This window comes from Thunnus thynnus, chromosome 7 (assembly GCF_963924715.1).
Source record: "Thunnus thynnus chromosome 7, fThuThy2.1, whole genome shotgun sequence".
NCBI classification, from domain to species: domain Eukaryota; kingdom Metazoa; phylum Chordata; class Actinopteri; order Scombriformes; family Scombridae; genus Thunnus; species Thunnus thynnus.
In genome coordinates this window covers 30221114-30240028 of record NC_089523.1, presented here as the reverse complement: position 1 = coordinate 30240028, position 18915 = coordinate 30221114, and the positions used below count along the sequence as shown (strand labels likewise).

Below are 18915 nucleotides of genomic sequence, written 5' to 3'. Positions count from 1 at the left end.
ACAGCAGATGTGATGCTTCTTAACTGTGGTTTCAGGGCTGAATTTATCAAACTGACATGAAACTGGAAGGCTCTTTGACCTGCAGACACCCTGTGAGAACATCATGTCAGCAGCAGCAGTACCAGGCTGTATCCTGTAGAAATGAGCAGAGCCCGGAAATCATCTGCGACCATCTGTCCTGATCGCTTCTGTGGGCCACCACAAGCACAGCAAAGGCCGCGGGGGGGGTATGGGGGGTGGGGGGATGGATATAGAGAGCGGATGAAAATATACAAGATGGAAAAAAGAAAGGAGCAGAAGGGAAGAAGCGGTGAACAGAATTACAGATGTAGAGAATGGGAGGGGGGCGAGTTATGTTTGGGGAGGTGAAAAGAAAAAAAAACAGATAAAAAAGCACAAACAGTTAACAGGAAGCTTCAGAGCAAAGTAAGAACCTGACAGACAGACGGAGACGAGGTCTGTTGAAGAGAGTGAGAGGGAGCCCGGACAAGCTGAAGCAGCGCAAAGCAACAGAGACCCCTGATGGACAAACAGGGACGTGACATCTCTCTGCCCCTCCATGCTGACGGGAGCGGTGAACCCTGCCTGACCCCCGCAGAGCCTCAGAGCAGGAGCGCTGACTCATCACTGACCAGTTATTGTTTTGGTTATGTCTTCGGTACAGACTGGATTACTGAGTCTGTCAAACTACTGTAGGAGTAAAAAAAAAAAAAAAAAAGATAAATGACGCAATTCATAATCCTAATAATGCAGGAAAATGATGTCACGCTCAGAGACAGCTGTGCTCATCCTGCAGTCACAGGGAGAGGCCGCAGACAATAAATAATAGAAGGAAATGGATCATTTTAAGCAGTCGGATCTTTATGTGTTTCTTATGTTTTTGGCAAAGCGGGAAGCTTAGCTTTTAAGAGCTGTCATTTTTTTTTAGTCTAAGAATTATATACTATAATCACCTTTCACCTGATTAGTGTTTTCAAATCTCAAACGCAGCGATTATGATCTTTTTAAGCCCAGAATCAGTTTGATCATGATCCCATTTAGAGGCTGTATTCAAGGTGATTTTTGGGACGTACAAGTAATTATGATAATAATTACATAATGACGTCCTGCGCTTATGTCATTTAAAATAAGTGCACTTAAGTTTGTTTGCACTGTGTTCTTGTGCAGATAAATGAAATGATTTAACAGAAAAAGTCACTCAAATTAAGGTAAAAACACTTGCAGAAACAGGGATCATATAATACCTGTATGATTCAGATTAATGCTAAAATGATTATTCAATTCATATTTTTTTAACAAGAAACAGTTCATTGATTATAAATCTAAAGCTACTATTTGTAATATCTGAAACTTTTGGACTTTGACCTGCAGTGTCAAAAACAGACACAGCAGCAATGCATCATCTTATACATCATATATTTTATGAGTTAAAGGAGCAATAAAGTAGTTTAAAGAGTAATGAAAATAATCATTATTTTATCCCTAATTCGGCAGATTTTGACGAGGTGGATGAGACTGGCAGCGATCTCCGCTCTGCTCTCCTGCTCAGAGGCCTGACAAACACTGAGCCTTTCCCTCCATCCTGTCCTGGAGCTCCTACCTGCTTGTCGTTCTCCACATCGTAGCCCAGACTGATCAAACAGGCCTTGAACTCCTCGGCCATCAGGGCCCCGCTGTGGTCCTGAGATCGGCCAAACACCCAATGACAGAGCGCCACGTCATGAGGATGAACCAATAGGGATGGAGGTGGTGGTGGTGGTGGATGGTGACCATGAGATCCACGGCATGCAAGGAGAAGACAGAGGAGGACGGAGGGACAGACAGATGGCAGACAGACAGACAGACATTCATGGATGTTTAGATGATGTCAACACACACGACTCAACAGGCAGCAATGATCGACCTGTGAAGACCCTGCACACTCAAACTATCTGTCACTTTTCCAACACATACACACGTCTGTATGAAACAACACATCTTGAGTTATGTAGGAAACACATAACAAATGTTTTAATGGAAACATGAAAGACTAAAATGATTTCTGATTAATAACATGAGCTACATTCAGCCTTCACAACGCTGGCTTCCTTTGAAAAACAGATTGATTAAAGGGAGTTTATTATAATAACAATAACTTTCCTTTTACTGTATTGAAAATGAATCAGATTGTGTTGGATCCAAACAAATAAAAGAACTCAAGATGCGTTGCGTAGTCAGACGCACTGATGTGAAAAGAAACGACAGGTTTCACTCAGAGTGGAGCACAGCTGGATGTGTGAGTGACCACGGAGCGGATGGCAGATTATTCCTGGAGAACCGTCATGTCAGACAACAGCATGAATCAGTGACACAGAGTGAAACACACACACACATACACACACACACAGTGGTGTGAGATGGTAAGTGACGGTGGTGTTCTCCTCATCCTGACGTGGTTCAACGTCTAGAAATGATCAGGTATGACGACAACCACTACAAACACAGATGTTTGTGACATATTGTGCTTTTTTTGCTGTTGTTTTTTTTTTTACAACCAATTAAGCAGCTGTTCTGTCGACAGTTTGATCCAGACTGAAATTTAATTAACTTTCCTGACAGCCATTAACATGAAGATGGAATTAATAATCCTGTGAGAACACGAGTCTGTAGGGAAATTTCACGAGTCAAAGCGTGACCTCCAACAACAGGTTTACAACACTAAATGTTGTATTTTAATGTATCCGTTAAATTCAAACCACCACCACGAAGCTATTGTGATGGTTCCCTCCTCACTCTTTACCCTCAGCTACAATAAAAGCCAGTAAACTTACAACAACACTGATATATTCACTATTCACTAACTGTATGTTGTTCTGCCTTCACCATAAACACCTCAACGTGCTCGCCTGTGTTGAATATCAGAATAAATACTCACACGTTTGGCTCCTCTCTCACCCCCTCCTAAGGTCTAAACATTCATGCTGTACATTAATATCTAGAAAAAAGACTATCTTCACATCAAATACATACAAAATGTTAGGTCAAACTGATTTGACAATTAGCTTTCCATGAAATTATTTAAAATATACATATAATGTAATGTACAGTAATAATACAGAAATATCATAAATAACAAGTATTTGGGTTGAGGGCTAAGTTGGGTCATGTGTACATCGTTATTTGTCTTATTGCATGTGTCAATATAATAAATGCAGTGATGAATTATGTGCAGCACATGTATAAAACTACATTATCTATTCACTAGTCTGTATGGGCGAGTATGCATGTTTTATGTTGTAATATAAAGGTAATAAATTAATGTTTAATTAGTGTTTAATCAGAATTCAAATCCTTAAGATTGTTATTTGGATAAAAAATGTGATGGATTCACTACATCCCTCCTTGTATGTGTTGGTATGTATGTTTTACTGAGCTGGATTTTTATATCAACCGGCAGTAACTTTGACACCGAACTGCAAAACAAGTGTAGTAAACAAGCTGTGACCCCGGAGTTCGGGCCCCTGACCTTGTCAAAGTGGTTGAAGGAGGCGCGGTACTCGTGGAGCTGCTCCTGGCTGATGCCCTTGGCGTCACGCGTCAGGATCTGGTTCTCGATCTCGTTGATGGTTCTGGCGATGGTGGTCAGCAGCTGCTCCCAGCCCACACGGAGGTGCTGCAAAAGGGGGGGAGAAAAAAAAAGGAGAAGTAGGGAGGAAAGACAGGTTACTTAGTGTCTTCAAGAGCTTCAAGACAAAGTATTATGAAAGCAGAGGATGACAGCTTTACTGGACTTCCCATATTTAGTTTAAGGCAATAAATTGAAGTAATTACACAAAAACAAACTGCTTTTATGTGCTTAACCAGTAAAACCACAGAAACCCCCATGTATAAGCTGAACTGTGATGATTGTGACCAGATTTCTCAACAAAACTTTAGATGTGTGTGTGTGTGCGTGTTTTACCTCCATTGTGTAGGCGGTGTATTTGTTGTCAAAGATAAGGGCCTCCTGGATGAGCTGGTGGTCTCCCTCCAGCTGGTCGATGTTGGGTTTGTACTCGATGATGCTCTGCTCGTACTCCCTCAGGTTGGTCAGCTGGTCCTCCAGAGTGCCGTTCATCTCGATGGATATCCTGCCGATTTCCTGTCGACACAAACGTAACGGGATCCTGTCAATCCTTCAAAATGTGACGTCCATCGTCGCACGCAGCACGATGCTAAATCTTTAGAGGGAAGTATCTTCTGCACTGCATACATTACTGTAGACACTTCTTATAGTGTTTACATGATACTGACCCTGTTCTTCAGTTGACACGGCTGCATTTTTCTACTTCAGCTGAACAAAAACAACATTAGCGGCTGCGATCTTGCTGATGAGTGCTTCACTTTAACAAAAGGACTCACATCGCTCGGTCTGCTTGCATTATCATGAATATTTGTAAATATTATAAATAAGGAAATTAGAAAAATGCACAAATGAGCTCATCTATCTATAACAAACTGTAAGCAGGGTTCATAACATTCCTGTGGACAAAACTCCTAAACCCTGTTGACTCTTGGCCTGGTGAGCTCACTGTTTTACAATGTTGGCCTGAAAAACTGTGACAAACTACAAGCAGCTGAGTAAAGATGAACCGCTTCAACGCAGCGCTCGAGCGCCGGGCTAATCCATTACCTCCATCTTGGTCTGTATCCAGGGGCCGACGATGTTAGCTTGAGTGGCGAACTTGCGTCTCAGATGGTCGTTGGACTGCTGCTTGGAAAGCTCCTCCTGCAGGGCCTGGTCACGCTGTGGCACCAGCTGCTGCGCCTGCAAACACACACACACACAAAGTCAATAGAAACACTCTTTAGCTGTAACAGAAACCACCTGTAGATGCATCTACACACACAAAACACCAGCTGGAGACAGTCATTAAAATCTTCCAGACCCCCGGAGGCCGTGTCAGAGGTGCTCAGCTTGTAGAGCATCTCGCCGCTGTTATACGGGCAAATTTTGTTTCGTTTAAATAAATCGAATCAATGACCGGAGCAAAAGTGATTACATCACCTCTAAATAAATATTGCATTGCATTAGTGTTCCTGTTTATAGCTCTGTTATACACACTTCACTACAGGCTAACATTTGTGAAAAAATAGACCTGCATCTAGTGGCTGCTACTGTTATTAGTTTACTGCTCTGAGGTTATTAAGCTGAGAGTGTATCACCTTTAAACTCATAATAAACTCATAATAACAGCCTCTCAAAGACCGATCCCCTGAGAAACAGTCACCACAACGAACGACGAAGGATAGCAGAGTTTCAGGTATAAGAAAAGTGACGACCCGGCCTGTACTCTACCTGTTCCCATTTGTTGTCGATGCTCTGCGGTGTGATGGTGGTGTAGGGGTTGGTTCCGCTCAGCTTGATGCCGTTGTACTGGGCGATCTTCTGCACCTCGGCCTGGATGGCCTGGATGGCCTCCCGCTCCTTGTTGGCGTCTGGCAGGGTTGACTTGAACTGCTCGTGAGCTGTGATCAGACCCTGAGGGAGGAAAGGAAATGTTTGGTTTTATATCAACCAGACGGTATCTCACAAATAGTTTGTTTACTATTACATGAACTGTTTGTAGAGATTGTTGATTTGATCTCCAGTGCTGTAAACTTCAAATTTCTTTTGTGCATCGTTGGCATATTTCTAGACCTCTGCAATATCTTAGCCTGTATTTGTTCTCGTGTTTTGTCCACTTACCTGGATCTCCTCAATGTTGTGGACAATGAACATGTCCTGCAGGTCCTCCATAGCTCCCTCCATCCAGTTGTTGAAGGGCGCCGCCCTCTTAGCGTACTCCAGGTAGAGCTCATCTATCGACTCCAGCTGCTTCTCTGTCCTCTGTTGGTGAGAAGAGAGAGAGAGAGGTAGGGGGGTTAGTTTGATCTCATGTATAATTTACACAGGCTAGGGTTTCATTGTAAGTGCAGTTGAGGGTTCACAAAGTGACATCAGCGAGAAACTTGCACTTCAAACATGCCGTCTTGCTTTTAACTGGAGACAGACACCCTCTGATGAAATCACATCATTCATGATTCATCAGTCGTACCTCCAGTGACTCCCTGCGGCTCTGGGTGAGGGCTCCCAGGGTGTCCCACTGATCGCAGATCTTCTGACAGCGAGCGTTGACGCTGGGAGAGTCGTAGTAGTCCAACTCACTGGAAAACACACACACAGCATAGAGGAGAACAGAGTTTATTCCTGACACACAGAAATGATTAAATAATAAGACAAGGGGTGTTTAAGTGGTGCAGCTGCACTCAATTGTTGGCATCGGGAGAGTGCAGCTTTTTAAAGTTGAGACAAATTAAGAACAATTTGTGTACATTAGTGTCTGACAGATTGTGTGGGGTTGCTACTTTAGCCATTTTATTGCTGAGTTTGTTTCCACAGAAGCAAGAAAAGTGACTTTTACCCACTTAATTCCATCTGGCCTATAGTGAGTCCATCTTATGTATTTACACAACATGACAGGAAGTCTCATAGTGCTTTCATATTAAAATGTGCCAAGTTGACAATCAGAAAACTTTCTAAGAGTTGTTATATTCTTTGGTTTTAAAGAGGACATATTGTGCTTTTTGTAATTTCTGACATCTATGATAACCGTAGTCAAAGTGCATCCTGTTGACAAGTGAAAAAAAACCCAAACACACATACTTGTGTAATGCTTTACCATGTAAAGCATTAAATATGCTGCACATTTAACTAGAACATCTAAGTGTGATGACTTCCTCCCTCCTTACTTCAGTTCTTGTGCGATGGCGGCGATCTGCTCCACTCTGTCCTGATGGGCTGCCAGGTCGCTCTCAAAGGCCTCGTGTTTCCGTAGCAACGCCTTGACTTCTGACAGGGAGGCAGTCTCGTAGTCTTTCTGGGTCAACATGGCTTCCTTACCTGCAGGCAAACACATTTAAAAGTCCTTTAAATCACATCCAACCTGGCAGTCGCACTATGATCATAAGTCTAGTTTGAGCTTTAACTGTGTGTTGTTCATAATATATAAATATCTGTGTGATGTAGCGTTTCTATACCGTCGGTCCAGGATTCGTGGATGGCGGCCTTCTGGCGGAATTTCTCGGCCAGGTGATCCAGTCTCTCCAGACGTCTGATCTCGTTGAGAAGCCACTCCTCGTAGCCTTTTTCTGCTCCCTCCAGAGTGTGCCACGCTCCGTTGATGTCCTGAGAGCAATCGAAAGAAACCACTGATACCAGTCCTTCACCACTAGGTACATTATGGTACCAGTTTATTTGCCTTTGTAGTTCAGGAAAAATTAAGTTCAAGGCCATTTTATTTCTGTATGTGACAACAAAAGGCAACTTTTTTTTTTTTAATCTTAAGACTTTAAAATGTTAAAATGCACCAAGCATGTTGCTGTTTATCAGCATGACAGGTCTGGATCACTTTTTATACCAAGACGTATCAAAGAGGGGAAAATAGGGGAAACTTTTTTGCATGTTTTGAGTGATATGAATCATGTCTGCATACGTACAGACACCATGCGTCCCTCTGACGGCATGAAGGCAGGTCTGTTGCTGAGTCTCAGTTTAGTCTGCAGAGTGTTGAAGTTAATCTCCAGCTGACATTTCTCCTGGACCTGCAGACAGAAACAGAAGTCGGCTGAGTGATAGCGGACAGACGTAAACACGCTGAAACTCGCTATCAGGGAATAAATCCTAAAATAGCTCCGGGCTGACCGCATAACAAAAAGCTAACGACTGTTCTCAAACGTCGCCCTGCATATTTTTGGGAACAGAAAAGCGCTGCAGAAGTTATTCTGAAACCTTGGGTGGTTTGTGGACACGGCGGTAGTCTCTGAAGTCCTCCAGTTTCTGCTGCATCTCGGCCATGGTTTTCTCTGGGGCTCGGTTCTCCAGCCAGGGGATTGTCCTGCGGATCCACTCCAGCAGCTGGAGGGGCGGAGAGAGAGAGGAAGACGAGGAGAACACAAGTCAGGAAAATATTGTTATCCATGGAAAACGTAGACCGAGGATCTGACGCTGATTGGGACTCACATCACTGGCCAGTTTCTCATAGTCCTCCATCAGGTGCTCGTTCTCCTGGTTGACAGCCAACACTTTGCAGATACGATTGGCGGCTGTCTCAGCCTATCAAGAAACAGAATGATGAGTGGTGCTCACAGTGATTGGATGAAACACCGTCCCATGAGTCCACTCACTGCGCCTAAAGCTCAGTGAGAACATCCACCATGTTTATATATTGAAAACAAAATGCTGCAAATTAAACTCACTAAAAACTAAACCTAGTATAAGTGCTTCTTATTAGTACCTCAACCTTGTCATAATTTAAGTATTTGTGCGAACACACTCCACACACAAGCAGTGAACTGGAATAAATCTAAACACAAGGCCAGTCACATTATTATTATTATTTAAAAAAAGGCACACTGTAAAAAAAAAGTGCATAAAAAAAGATTAAAAACCAAAAAAAAAGCCTTGTTTGACTAATAAAAACATGCTTCCAGCTGCTGCTGATGGTTAGTTCAATGTGCCAGAGTCACGTTTTAAAAGCTCCATGCGTCTCCTGTCACAACTCAGGAAGTCAATCCATACATCTAGTTACAGGTTCATGTAGCGCTGTAGTCCAACATCAGAGTCTAGGATATTACACTACTGTACCGCTGGAATAAAAAAAAAGAAGAGTAGAAAGACTTTGACAAGTGGATTTAAGATTTCCTGCACAAAAAGCTTCTATTTTTTATTCCTTCACCATAAAAGCCTTGTTTGTTTTGTCATCTTTTGAGTTTAAACTTAACTAAGGTAATATATATATATCAAAATAAAAGAATAGAATAAAACAAGTAATATTAAAAAATAAAAGACATAAAAACATCAAAATTCATTGCAACATATTTAGAGTTGGAAAGTGTTAATATTGTAGCTGAAGAGAGAAACTGGAGTGACATCAAGCAGTGTTTCCCACAGTAATAAACCAAAACAGGTCTGCTCTCCCAAAACCACATCAGTAATATAATCTTTCAACTTTTATTGTCTTCCGCTGGAGAAATACACGTTGCTGTAACTATTCTGGAGCGTGTGTGTGTGTGTGTGTGTGTTTGTGCGTCTTCGGTTGTCCAGCTGGGACGTTCAGTAAAGCTAGAACATGATCCCAGTGGAAACCCAAAAGAGCGCAAACTGACACCCACGTTAAGAGTTACTGAAGGCACAACATGGTATTTATTCAGTGGAAGAGCTCCGCCGATCGCGGCGCCAACATGACTTTGGAAGAGTCCAGACCGTGAAGTAAATCACTTTTTTTTGGGTGGAGAAAACACAGTCGATGTCCGAAGCATAGAAACAGAAGCTAGTGAAGAAAGTGTTTATCTCAGGGTTCCCATCCTGGTCCTGACCTGTAAATATTCCCCTGACGTTCCACTGAGTTTCCAAAAACTGTAAAAGTTGTTGAAACGTCGCCATGACCGCAAAACTGATCGTATATAAACAATCCGACTTCCTCTGAAGTTAACTTCACTGGGGAGAAATGAAATAAAGCTAAAAACATTCCTCTAATTCTGCTACATTCCTGTGATTCAACCCACTTTAGATATTTACTAAATACTTTCTCTCACTGTCTGGAATATATAAGTATATAATAATTATAATTAAATATAAATAAACCTCTAATAAAGTGATCCTGTCTTCTTTGCACGTTTTTATACTAGTTTGGTGTCGATAATTATCACGTCTTGTGTATTAGAGGACGCCTCCCTGCATGTTTAAAAGCATAAACGCTCTGAAACTTCATATGATGACCGATGGGAACCCTGCTGGTGTTTCTGTTTGTTTGTTTGTTTGTTCCGATGCTGCGGAGGCGTGTTGTTGTGAGTCTGAAGCGTGAGGAGCTCACCTTCTGAGCACCAGAGAAGGCGTGATAGAAGCAGGATACATAGGTCATTATAGCCTTCTCATCCGGCCTCAGCGTACCCACGATGTCTACACATCACCCACAGCAGCACCCAGCAGCACCCAGCAGGGCGAGAGAGAGAGAGAGAGAGAAAGAGAGAGAGAGAGAGAGAGAGAGAGAGTGAAGCCAGAGCTACCCAAAGCTACATGGTCCTCGCTCCCAGCGGGATGTGAGAGCAAAGTGAGTTTGGAAGAGTTGAGCGGGCGTCCGCAGCTTCAAGCTCCACCTGTTACCACCACTAACACCCCCCCACACTGACACCAGGAGGGCTGGGATGTGAGGGGGGGGGACCAGGAGTCGAGGAGAGATGAGAGACACTGGAGCCACAAGATCAACGTTGGGACACAAACACACAGATTAACCGCCAACCTTTCATAACCTGAAGAGCTTTATTCAGACTCTGATGTAAGTTGTGGTTTAGTTTGGTTTACTTAGCAGGTGAGAATGATGTCATTATAAATCTGGTTGCAAGAAACACTGAGGTCTGAAACTAAAAGGCTTTTTTTTTTGTCCTCTTCCTGCATTGAAGTGTAGTTGGTTCAGAGTGAAATAACGACAGGAAATGACTGAAACGATTAGCTGATGAGTCAATCATTTGTTTAAAGTCACTTATCATGAAAAAACGCCAAACATTCTCTGATTCCATTCTGAGAAGATTTGCCACTTTTCTCTGTTTTATATTGTGTAAATGTTTGGGTTTTGGACTGTTGGCTAATTTGTGCTACTTTTTCACTATTTTTTGAACAAAAATCAATCAAAAAACAACTGACAGAATGAAAAAAAGAATAAAAATCACTGGTTTAAACTAGAAATTCAGTTTGGACTCATTCAGCTGATTCTTCATATGTTCTTAAAATATTTAAACATTAAAACAGTGCTGACATGTTTAGTCTGAACTTGAATTCACTACTTTGGATGATTTTTTTTTTTACTCCTAACAGTTCACTGCTGTTAGAAGAGACTCTGATAAACATTTTTTAGCTTCAGTTCAGTTATTTCTCACATGACCAAGTGAACCAAATAAAACAGCCACACATCAGATGTTGAATAAACTCTTCGCTCAGGTCGAACGGGACTAAATAAAGTGATGTAGATAAATAAAGTGTGATGCTGGTGAAAGCAGTAAGTCTGATTTTGTTTCTAATAAAGTTTCTTACAAATAAAAACCGTCTCTGCACTCGACTTTGTGTAAATAATTCAAGAACTAGAACGAGAACAAGCGGTACATGGAACAAGTTTACACACACACACACACTCATGCACAGCTGTCTATTTGTCTCACACACACACACACACACACACACACACACACACACACACACACACACACACACCTCTCCTGAGACCGCTGCAGCAGAACACAAACAAGTTCTGAATGAGCCAGAAAATTAATTAGAGGAAGAGCAAAACAAGAGACGCATCAACTGGCTTCCTGTCAGAGGCCTACGGGGAGGGAAGAGGAGAGGATGAGGGGAGGAAAAATAAAAAAGAAGAAGAGGAGGAGGAGGAGGAGGAGAAGAGGGAGAGGGAAAAAAAAGTCAAGGAAGCATAGAAAGAAAGAAAGAGGAGGAGAATTACAAGAGAAGGATAAATAATAATTCAGATAACAGAAAAACACTTGCGGCCTGCAAAACGAAGACTTTGTTTTCTCTTCTATACTGTACGAGACGCAGTAAAGAACCAACGCTGTTATTTACACTGCTCTTCAAACGCACACTTGATTATTACTAATATTTAACCTGATTATACGAGTCGCAATGCGATCACTTCTCCCTCATCTTTCTCATGAAACACTTTAATATCTCCAGCACAGCGACGTTTTAAGATTGTCCTGAAGCATTTAGTGAAGTTTCATGATGTTTCCTTCACATTTTTTACTGCGTGCTTTCTGAAAGTAGGATGAACGATGACATAAATTTATAAAACACAGGATACGTTCCTCTCTTACAGTCCACAGAGAGCCGACCGTCTACAGGTTTTCATCCCAGCTGATCATCTCAGAGGTGATTTCTTGGTTGAAATCAAAACCTGCAGATTGCCGGCCCTCTGTGTCACATGACTGAACACCTCTGCTCTAATATTTGCTTTATTTATTGTGAATTAGTGAGTACTTTCACCTCTGCAGAATAAAACAAGCAGAGAAATAAACCCGACAAACATCTGTATCAAGCAGAAAGATCACTGTCGTCTTCATACTGCTTTCACCAGCATAGTTACTTTAACACTGTGTGTGTGTGTGTGTGTTTGTGTCCCAACAAATCCAGCGTCCTTGTTGTTGTGGTCCACACTGCTTAGCAGCGCTGTCGAGAGAGAGAGAGTGAGAGAGGCCATGCCGGACAGGAAGGAGCGGTTGTTAGTAACGGGAGGTTAAAGGTCGAAGGGTCGGGGGGGAGGTCAGAGGGTACCTTCTGTGCTCCAGAGAAGGCATGGTAGAAACTGGACACATAAGTCATAATGGCTTTCTCATCTGGACGAGCAGTGTTCACAATGTCTACGAAGACGAGGGGAGGGGGGGAGGAAGACCATGGTTATGAAGACACACATGTACAGGCAAGACACAGGACACGTGATTATACACGGCATGAACACAACAGGACACACGTGTAGGAACACACTCATATTATTATTATTATATTATTACAATTACTGGCAAACACGGAGACACTTCAACAAGCTGCTGTAGCTGTTAACAGCCAGACATCTAAAAACATGACGCACAGCCAGGCAAACAGTACACTGACGAGAGAGAGAGAGGACGAAGAACTGACGTTACTGTACATACAAGGGTCAGACACATACTGTACACTGTTTCACTATTTGTACTAAAAACACTACAGACGATGATGGTGCTTCCTCCCTCATCAAAGCTGCAGGAAAGCAGTCAGTAGACTGGACTTTATGAGCTGTTTTATTATCTTTTGTCAGGAATATTTTTTAATTGAAATACACTAAATGTTTAGCGTCCAGTGATGCTGTAAAAGCTTAACATGATCCTCCTGATCAACAAGAAGAAATTCTGCTGAGAGAAACTTATTATCTATGATAAAAATTATATAAAGCCTCATACTGGTATAACCCTCATACATACAGATTGACAAATATTCAGACAGTTTAATTTGCTTTACAATCCAAAGCATTAGAGGGGACAGAGGTGGCGGGGGAGGAGGGGGGTGGGGGCTCCATCGATCCTAAAGATGACAGGTTATCTTCTGCTCTAACAGGTACAACATGCACATCAACAACATGGCTGTAAAGGAAGTGAAGCAATGATTACATTCAATCAGGACAGGATGGACTGTATTTACATTCAAACAGCTACAGTGAGAATATACAGTAGCTGCAGTGATTATATCAGCATTTACAAACAGTTTGAAGTTGCAATTTGAATTTTGGTCAATTTGACTTGACTCGTCTTGCTCCACACTTAAGGTAAATGGAGCTGCAGTTAAGCTTAAGTGCACCACAACACATGGATTTAATGAGGTTTTGTCAGATTGGTCTGAGAATCTAAATTGTTAGAAAACCTGCTTTATAGTTTGTCTACATCAACACACACTTTGAAACACACACGAGTGCTGAATCACAGCTGTTTCAGTGCTTTAGTAAAGCTGCAGTATGATCACTAAACTAATGTAGATGAGATTAATACAAGAGCTGCAAAATTTAAAAAAAAATAACTTAAGCAGCTTAGTCAGACTACTGACATTATTAACAGTCACCTTATTGTGTGCATGTAAATACAGCCAGTTACTGAAAACAGTTTGCACTTTAGACAATTTAACAACAACAACGACATCATTTACAGACATGTCAGATACACTTTTAACCTACGCAGGAACAATAAATCTGCACAATAACAATGAACAATACATAATAAATTCCAGGCTTACCTTCTGCGTCCAACATCTTGGGGATGTCCAGGTATTTCTCAGCCACCTCGAAGGCATTGTTCAGATTGGTCACTGCGTCATCCTGCACAACCAATCAGAGTGTCAGAGGACGACGAACTGGCTTAGATCGAGTGTAATGTTACGGTATGTGTGTGACAGTAGGTGGTGGAATAAACTAAACCAGATAAACCAGCAGTAAATGTGTGTGTGTTTACCTTTCTGAGCTTGTCGTAATCGATGAGTTCAGGTCTGTGTCTGTGGATCAGAGCGTTGAAGGCGAGACCGTCCTTCCAGCTGGTAGACAGAGTGAAACAGTGAGTCATGAGGCTGTTTGGGTCACTAGTTACACGCTCACAGTTATGTCTGTCTTCTCTACAAGCTGCTATCATAACTATCAGCCATCATTCACAGAGACTGTTCTGATCTACACTTTAGATGTTCCACTTTGCAACAAAAACCAAAACCTCTGACTGAGTGAAAAGTTCCACCGAGTTTATTCTGAAAATTATAAACAGGCAGCAGGAATATAAGACAATATGAAATTATTATATAAAGAGCTTTAAAGTTCATTCTTCATCTTGTTGACAAAATATTCTTAACTTGAGGTTCACTGTCTGTCTAGATTAGGCTGGAATTTACTCAGTTCTGCCTTTTTTTGGTCTCACAACTTGTCAGAGCACAACTTAAAAAACTCTATCATCTACATGAATTTGAATTTTTAATTTACAGAATCTAAATTTAATTCAGAATCTTAAATATTCTCTATAAATCAAATTTGTTTGACAATATTTCTCTGATGGATTTACCTGAAACATAATTAAATTCCTCCACCAGGGGGCGACGTTTCTACAGATTGACAACAGATTACTTTGGGAATATTTTATATATTCCTGGATTTGCACTGAGATTTTCATTCAGCATCAAACAGTCTGTGTTTATTGCAGCATCTCCGTCTATACATACACATAACACCAGGTGTGGCTGTGTCGCTGCCTGTATGTATGTTATTGAGTCAAATTTCTGACTTCATGTGGCTCAGATTGCAGTATCAGCATTTGCTCTGATATCATGAAAGCTGACCATAAATGCATTTTAGCAGAGTTTCACTGATGACCCATGAAAACATAAATGCTGTTTTCCAACCTCAAGATCAAGAACAGGACTTCTGATGTTAAGGTTGAGTATTTATAATTTACTAGTAGAGAACTTTCGCCCTTTAAATGTGTTGAAATTTGGCAAAACGTTAACAGCTTTCATCCAAAAATGACACTACGAGCAGTCCAACCTTAGAGAGAGAGAGTGAGTGAGTGAGAGAGTGTTTGTTACCTAATGTGGAAGTTCTGCACATTGACATTCTTGTAGGGAGCGGTCTTCCTCTGGCACCACAAAAGAAGACCCTCCTTAGCCGAGGTCTCTGCGGGGAAGGAAGAGGATGACGGAGAAAAGGAAAAAGGGAGAAGAAGAAGAAGGAGCAGGAGTGACGGGAGAAGAAATGTGCATTAGTCAGAAGTGAAGAAAGGTCTCTTCATCACATCAGATTAGAAGCTTGAATCATTTTATTCTGTAAACAACGAACAGGAAGACAGAAAAAAATACTGCGACGCCTGTTTATAAGGGTTCTAAATATAAACTCTAGTACTTATATTAGTGGATGTGTTTGTTTACTACATGTGACTGAAGAGAAATCTGAAAAGTATCAACAACAAAGCAGGAAAAAAATGAAAAATATGACTTGAAATGCTTCAGCCAACGCTCACCGCAGTTAATTCAACACACACAGTTTTAATTAGCGGTCAAAGTTATTACACTTCTGAGGAATAAAGATTCTGTCGTCAACATTTATCGACATAAAATTAACGGCAAGAATAAAATAAAAAACATTGTGGAGAGTGGAAGCGGTGCGGTGTTGACGCCTCGCAGTGTTTGGGCTTCATGACAGTTTAATGTTGAAATGATCAATCAACTAATCGATTGATTAATTGACAGAAAATGTAACAAAATGTGACAAAAATTCTCTGGTTTCAGCTTCTCAAACTGCTGCTTTTCTCACTTTTATATCATTGTAATGTGAATGTTTTGGGTTTTGAACCAAAAAATAATTATAATAGTTTGAAGTCGTTACGTTAGACGCCGTTTTTTAGACTGAAATTATCGTGCAGCGTTTTTTTCCAGAGTAACAAGACATTATGATGTAATTAATATCAGTTAAAACTGGTTGTAGCACTCAGTAGTTTCACATAATCAGTGTCTTACTGTGCAGTCATCTATGCCAGAACTGTTTCCCACTGTTACTCAGTGTGTGTGTGTGTGTGTTACTTCCACTCTACTTCCCACACTGCGTCTTCAACCTGCACATCTGTCTAAACACCGAAGATTCCTGCACATCTGTAGGTTGGTTAATTAATCCTGACTGAGTCGAGCTGTCGTAGTGCTCTTTAGCAAAGACAGTTGCTGCCAGTATTGAAAGTGTGATTGAACTAAACGGCAGGAAGTGGTCGTACCTTCTACAGAGATGTCCTGGATGGCGAAGCGGAGGATGATGGTCCAGATCATTCCCAGGGTCATCTTGGCGTTTCCGTCCACGATTTCTACACAACAAACACACACAGATTTTTTTTTTTAATGTTACATTTAAAACCTCCATAAATCTCGTCTATCGCTGCTGTTTTTACACTCTTACATCTGCTCTTCTATTTAATAATGCAAACACACCCACACATACAACTACACTTAATGTCCTGCGGCTGCCAAATCTCCAGTATTTTCCTGGGAGAGTGTGAAGCTTTAACAATCATTTCTCTTAGTCTCTTATTTCTCAAATATGATCTCAGTAGAAATAAAACACAGGCAGCTGAGATTGTTTAACCCTTTCTGCAGGAGACACATATTAGTATTTATGCATAACTTTCCATTGAACACATTTCAATTATTGTCTTTTGATTTGCAGTAGCAGAGCTTCAGCTAATGACCTTGTGACTTTCACTCCTTTAGTTCAGTGAAAATATTTACAGCAAGGTACATCTTCCAATATCATTATCTCAGTTTTTGCACCACGATCCACAGATATTTGGCAGATTAATTAACACACACACACGCAGAGAACAGGACAATAAGTCATGTGTGATGATATGTTAGTGACATGGCATGTAGTTCAGGTCGGATTCCGCTCATAGTTCAAACACATACTAAGAATATTTATCTCTCATCATACTTTCACCTGCTGTTTCTTCTTCTGGTTTATTAATCACTCTCTCGCTGTCAGCTCTCACCTGTGGATTTGTTCTGCATCGCTCTCATTCTCATGCTAACATCCTTCATGTTTAATCCTTCCACTTTCAGCTGAATCTTATTCTGCTTGATTCGTTTCTGTTTGTGCTAAAGTTGCTGTGTGTCACATTTTAAAAGCTTTTATTGTGGTAACATTAGTTTCCTTCTCCGTGAACAGACTTGACATCAACCCTGTGCTTTAACATATTTAACAGAAAGGTCCCTGAAGATCAAATGGGAGTTCTGGGAACCAGAATGTTTCAGTTTAAAAGAATCTGTGAATATCTGTAGGATGTCCTCAGATCTCATCTGGTCTCTCCCTCGTCCCCTCCAGTGTCTCCTCTTCCAACTTCTGATGGCATTTTCCTCCCTCTCTAGTTTCCAGCAGATGACTTTTAGTGGGCTGCTTTTATAGATGAACAGAAAGAGAAAGTGTGTGTGTGTGTGTGTGTGTGTGTGTGTGTTCCTGACATGCAGAAGTATGTGCAGAATTTAAAGCTTTTTGCGTTCTGGTGATGTTTTCAGTGTGTGAGAGCAGTTCAGTACAAGTGGGAGGAAGGTCACTGTCCTCCAGTAAACACACACACACACACACACACACACACACACACACACACACACACAAGCAGACAAGGCTGTTTCTCAGTGTGATATAATGTCTCAGCCCTCGACCTTTGCCCTCTGTCTTAACTAAACTCAGAGTCAATCAGCAGTGCGGAGGAGAGGTAGTGTCATTGCGTCTGAATCTGATGTGCAAAACATGAGGCGATGCTCATTTCTGATTGGATGTTTAATTATTAACTAACACACTACAACAACACTTCATTCGTTTTGCACAAGTCTGTAAATAAAAGCACAACAGTTCTGCACACTTCCACACAGCTGGGAATTACATAAATCGATTGCTGAGCTTCCAGTCTCGACACTCAGGTTACTCTGAAGGCCATTTAAGTCTGGGGTTAACAAGATATAAAGAGGATTAATATGGATGAATGAGACGGTGGTTTTGTTTGTGCTTTTGGGTGTTTTACGGACTCTGTAGTTCATGAAAAAGAGATTCATTTACCTCATTAGATTTTTAGCACCACACAGATCATTACAGAAATCCTCCTAGATGATGTTCATTAAGACAAAAATCAATCGGATGTGTTTGGTGTAATGTGCATCTATTTGTTATATGTGTATATGTGTGTGTGTGTGTGTGTGTGTGTGTGTGTGTGTGTGTGTGTGTGTGTGTGTGTGTGTGCTTACCCTCTGCTCCAATAGAGACGAGTTTGACTCCCTTGCTGGCGATGAAGTCCAGAGCTTTATTCACGTTATTGATCTTGTGGACCCTCATTTTTCCTCGCTCAGGCTTGGGTAACCGTTCGCCTGCGGACATACACACATACAGAAACACACACACACACACACACACACACACACACACACATAGAGATACACACACACACAAACACACACACACACACACACACACACACAGAGGAGAACAAACAAAAGTGAGCGAATAAGCTGGTGTGGTGTGACAGGAGCAGAGCATGTTTCCACAGGCTCAGCAGAACGACAGTCAGTCAGGAAGGACAGTTAAAGTTACAGCGGTGATGATGATGATGATGATGTTGGCGTCGCTCACAGCAGCGCAAAAAAAAAAAAGTGAAACGAATGTGAAAAAGGAAGCCTCACGCCAAAAAATTTCATTATAGGATGACGGCAGTTCAAAAGATCATCTACCGCTGTGCCAATAGGAAGTTTTTTTTCCTGCTACAACCTGCAATTAATGAGGAGGAAACCACAGCAGGGGGAAAGCGATCGTAAACATTGACAGATGT

The 18915-nt window shown here is 41.4% G+C and overlaps 1 protein-coding gene across 5 annotated transcripts in view; it reads right to left on the bottom strand.

The window, feature by feature from the left end:
• The window catches only part of actn4 (actinin, alpha 4), a 58143-nt gene that overhangs the window by 3351 nt on the left and 35877 nt on the right, over nt 1-18915 (bottom strand). For 2 of the 5 annotated variants that reach the window (XM_067595463.1, XM_067595466.1), the window contains exons 3-20: nt 18338-18457; nt 16321-16407; nt 15146-15233; nt 14035-14113; nt 13820-13901; nt 12335-12420; nt 8021-8113; nt 7790-7915; nt 7498-7602; nt 7039-7186; nt 6751-6901; nt 6057-6165; nt 5708-5848; nt 5318-5500; nt 4652-4786; nt 3941-4120; nt 3506-3652; nt 1601-1681 (exon numbers count right to left, since the gene is read on the bottom strand). In XM_067595463.1, coding sequence (XP_067451564.1) covers nt 1601-1681; nt 3506-3652; nt 3941-4120; nt 4652-4786; nt 5318-5500; nt 5708-5848; nt 6057-6165; nt 6751-6901; nt 7039-7186; nt 7498-7602; nt 7790-7915; nt 8021-8113; nt 12335-12420; nt 13820-13901; nt 14035-14113; nt 15146-15233; nt 16321-16407; nt 18338-18457 — 2141 coding nt within the window. Of the gene's footprint in view, nt 1-1600; nt 1682-2115; nt 2948-3505; nt 3653-3940; nt 4121-4651; nt 4787-5317; nt 5501-5707; nt 5849-6056; nt 6166-6750; nt 6902-7038; nt 7187-7497; nt 7603-7789; nt 7916-8020; nt 8114-9872; nt 9959-12334; nt 12421-13819; nt 13902-14034; nt 14114-15145; nt 15234-16320; nt 16408-18337; nt 18458-18915 lie in introns of those variants that run through there. The other 3 variants (XM_067595465.1, XM_067595467.1, XM_067595468.1) reach the window with 2 other exon arrangements.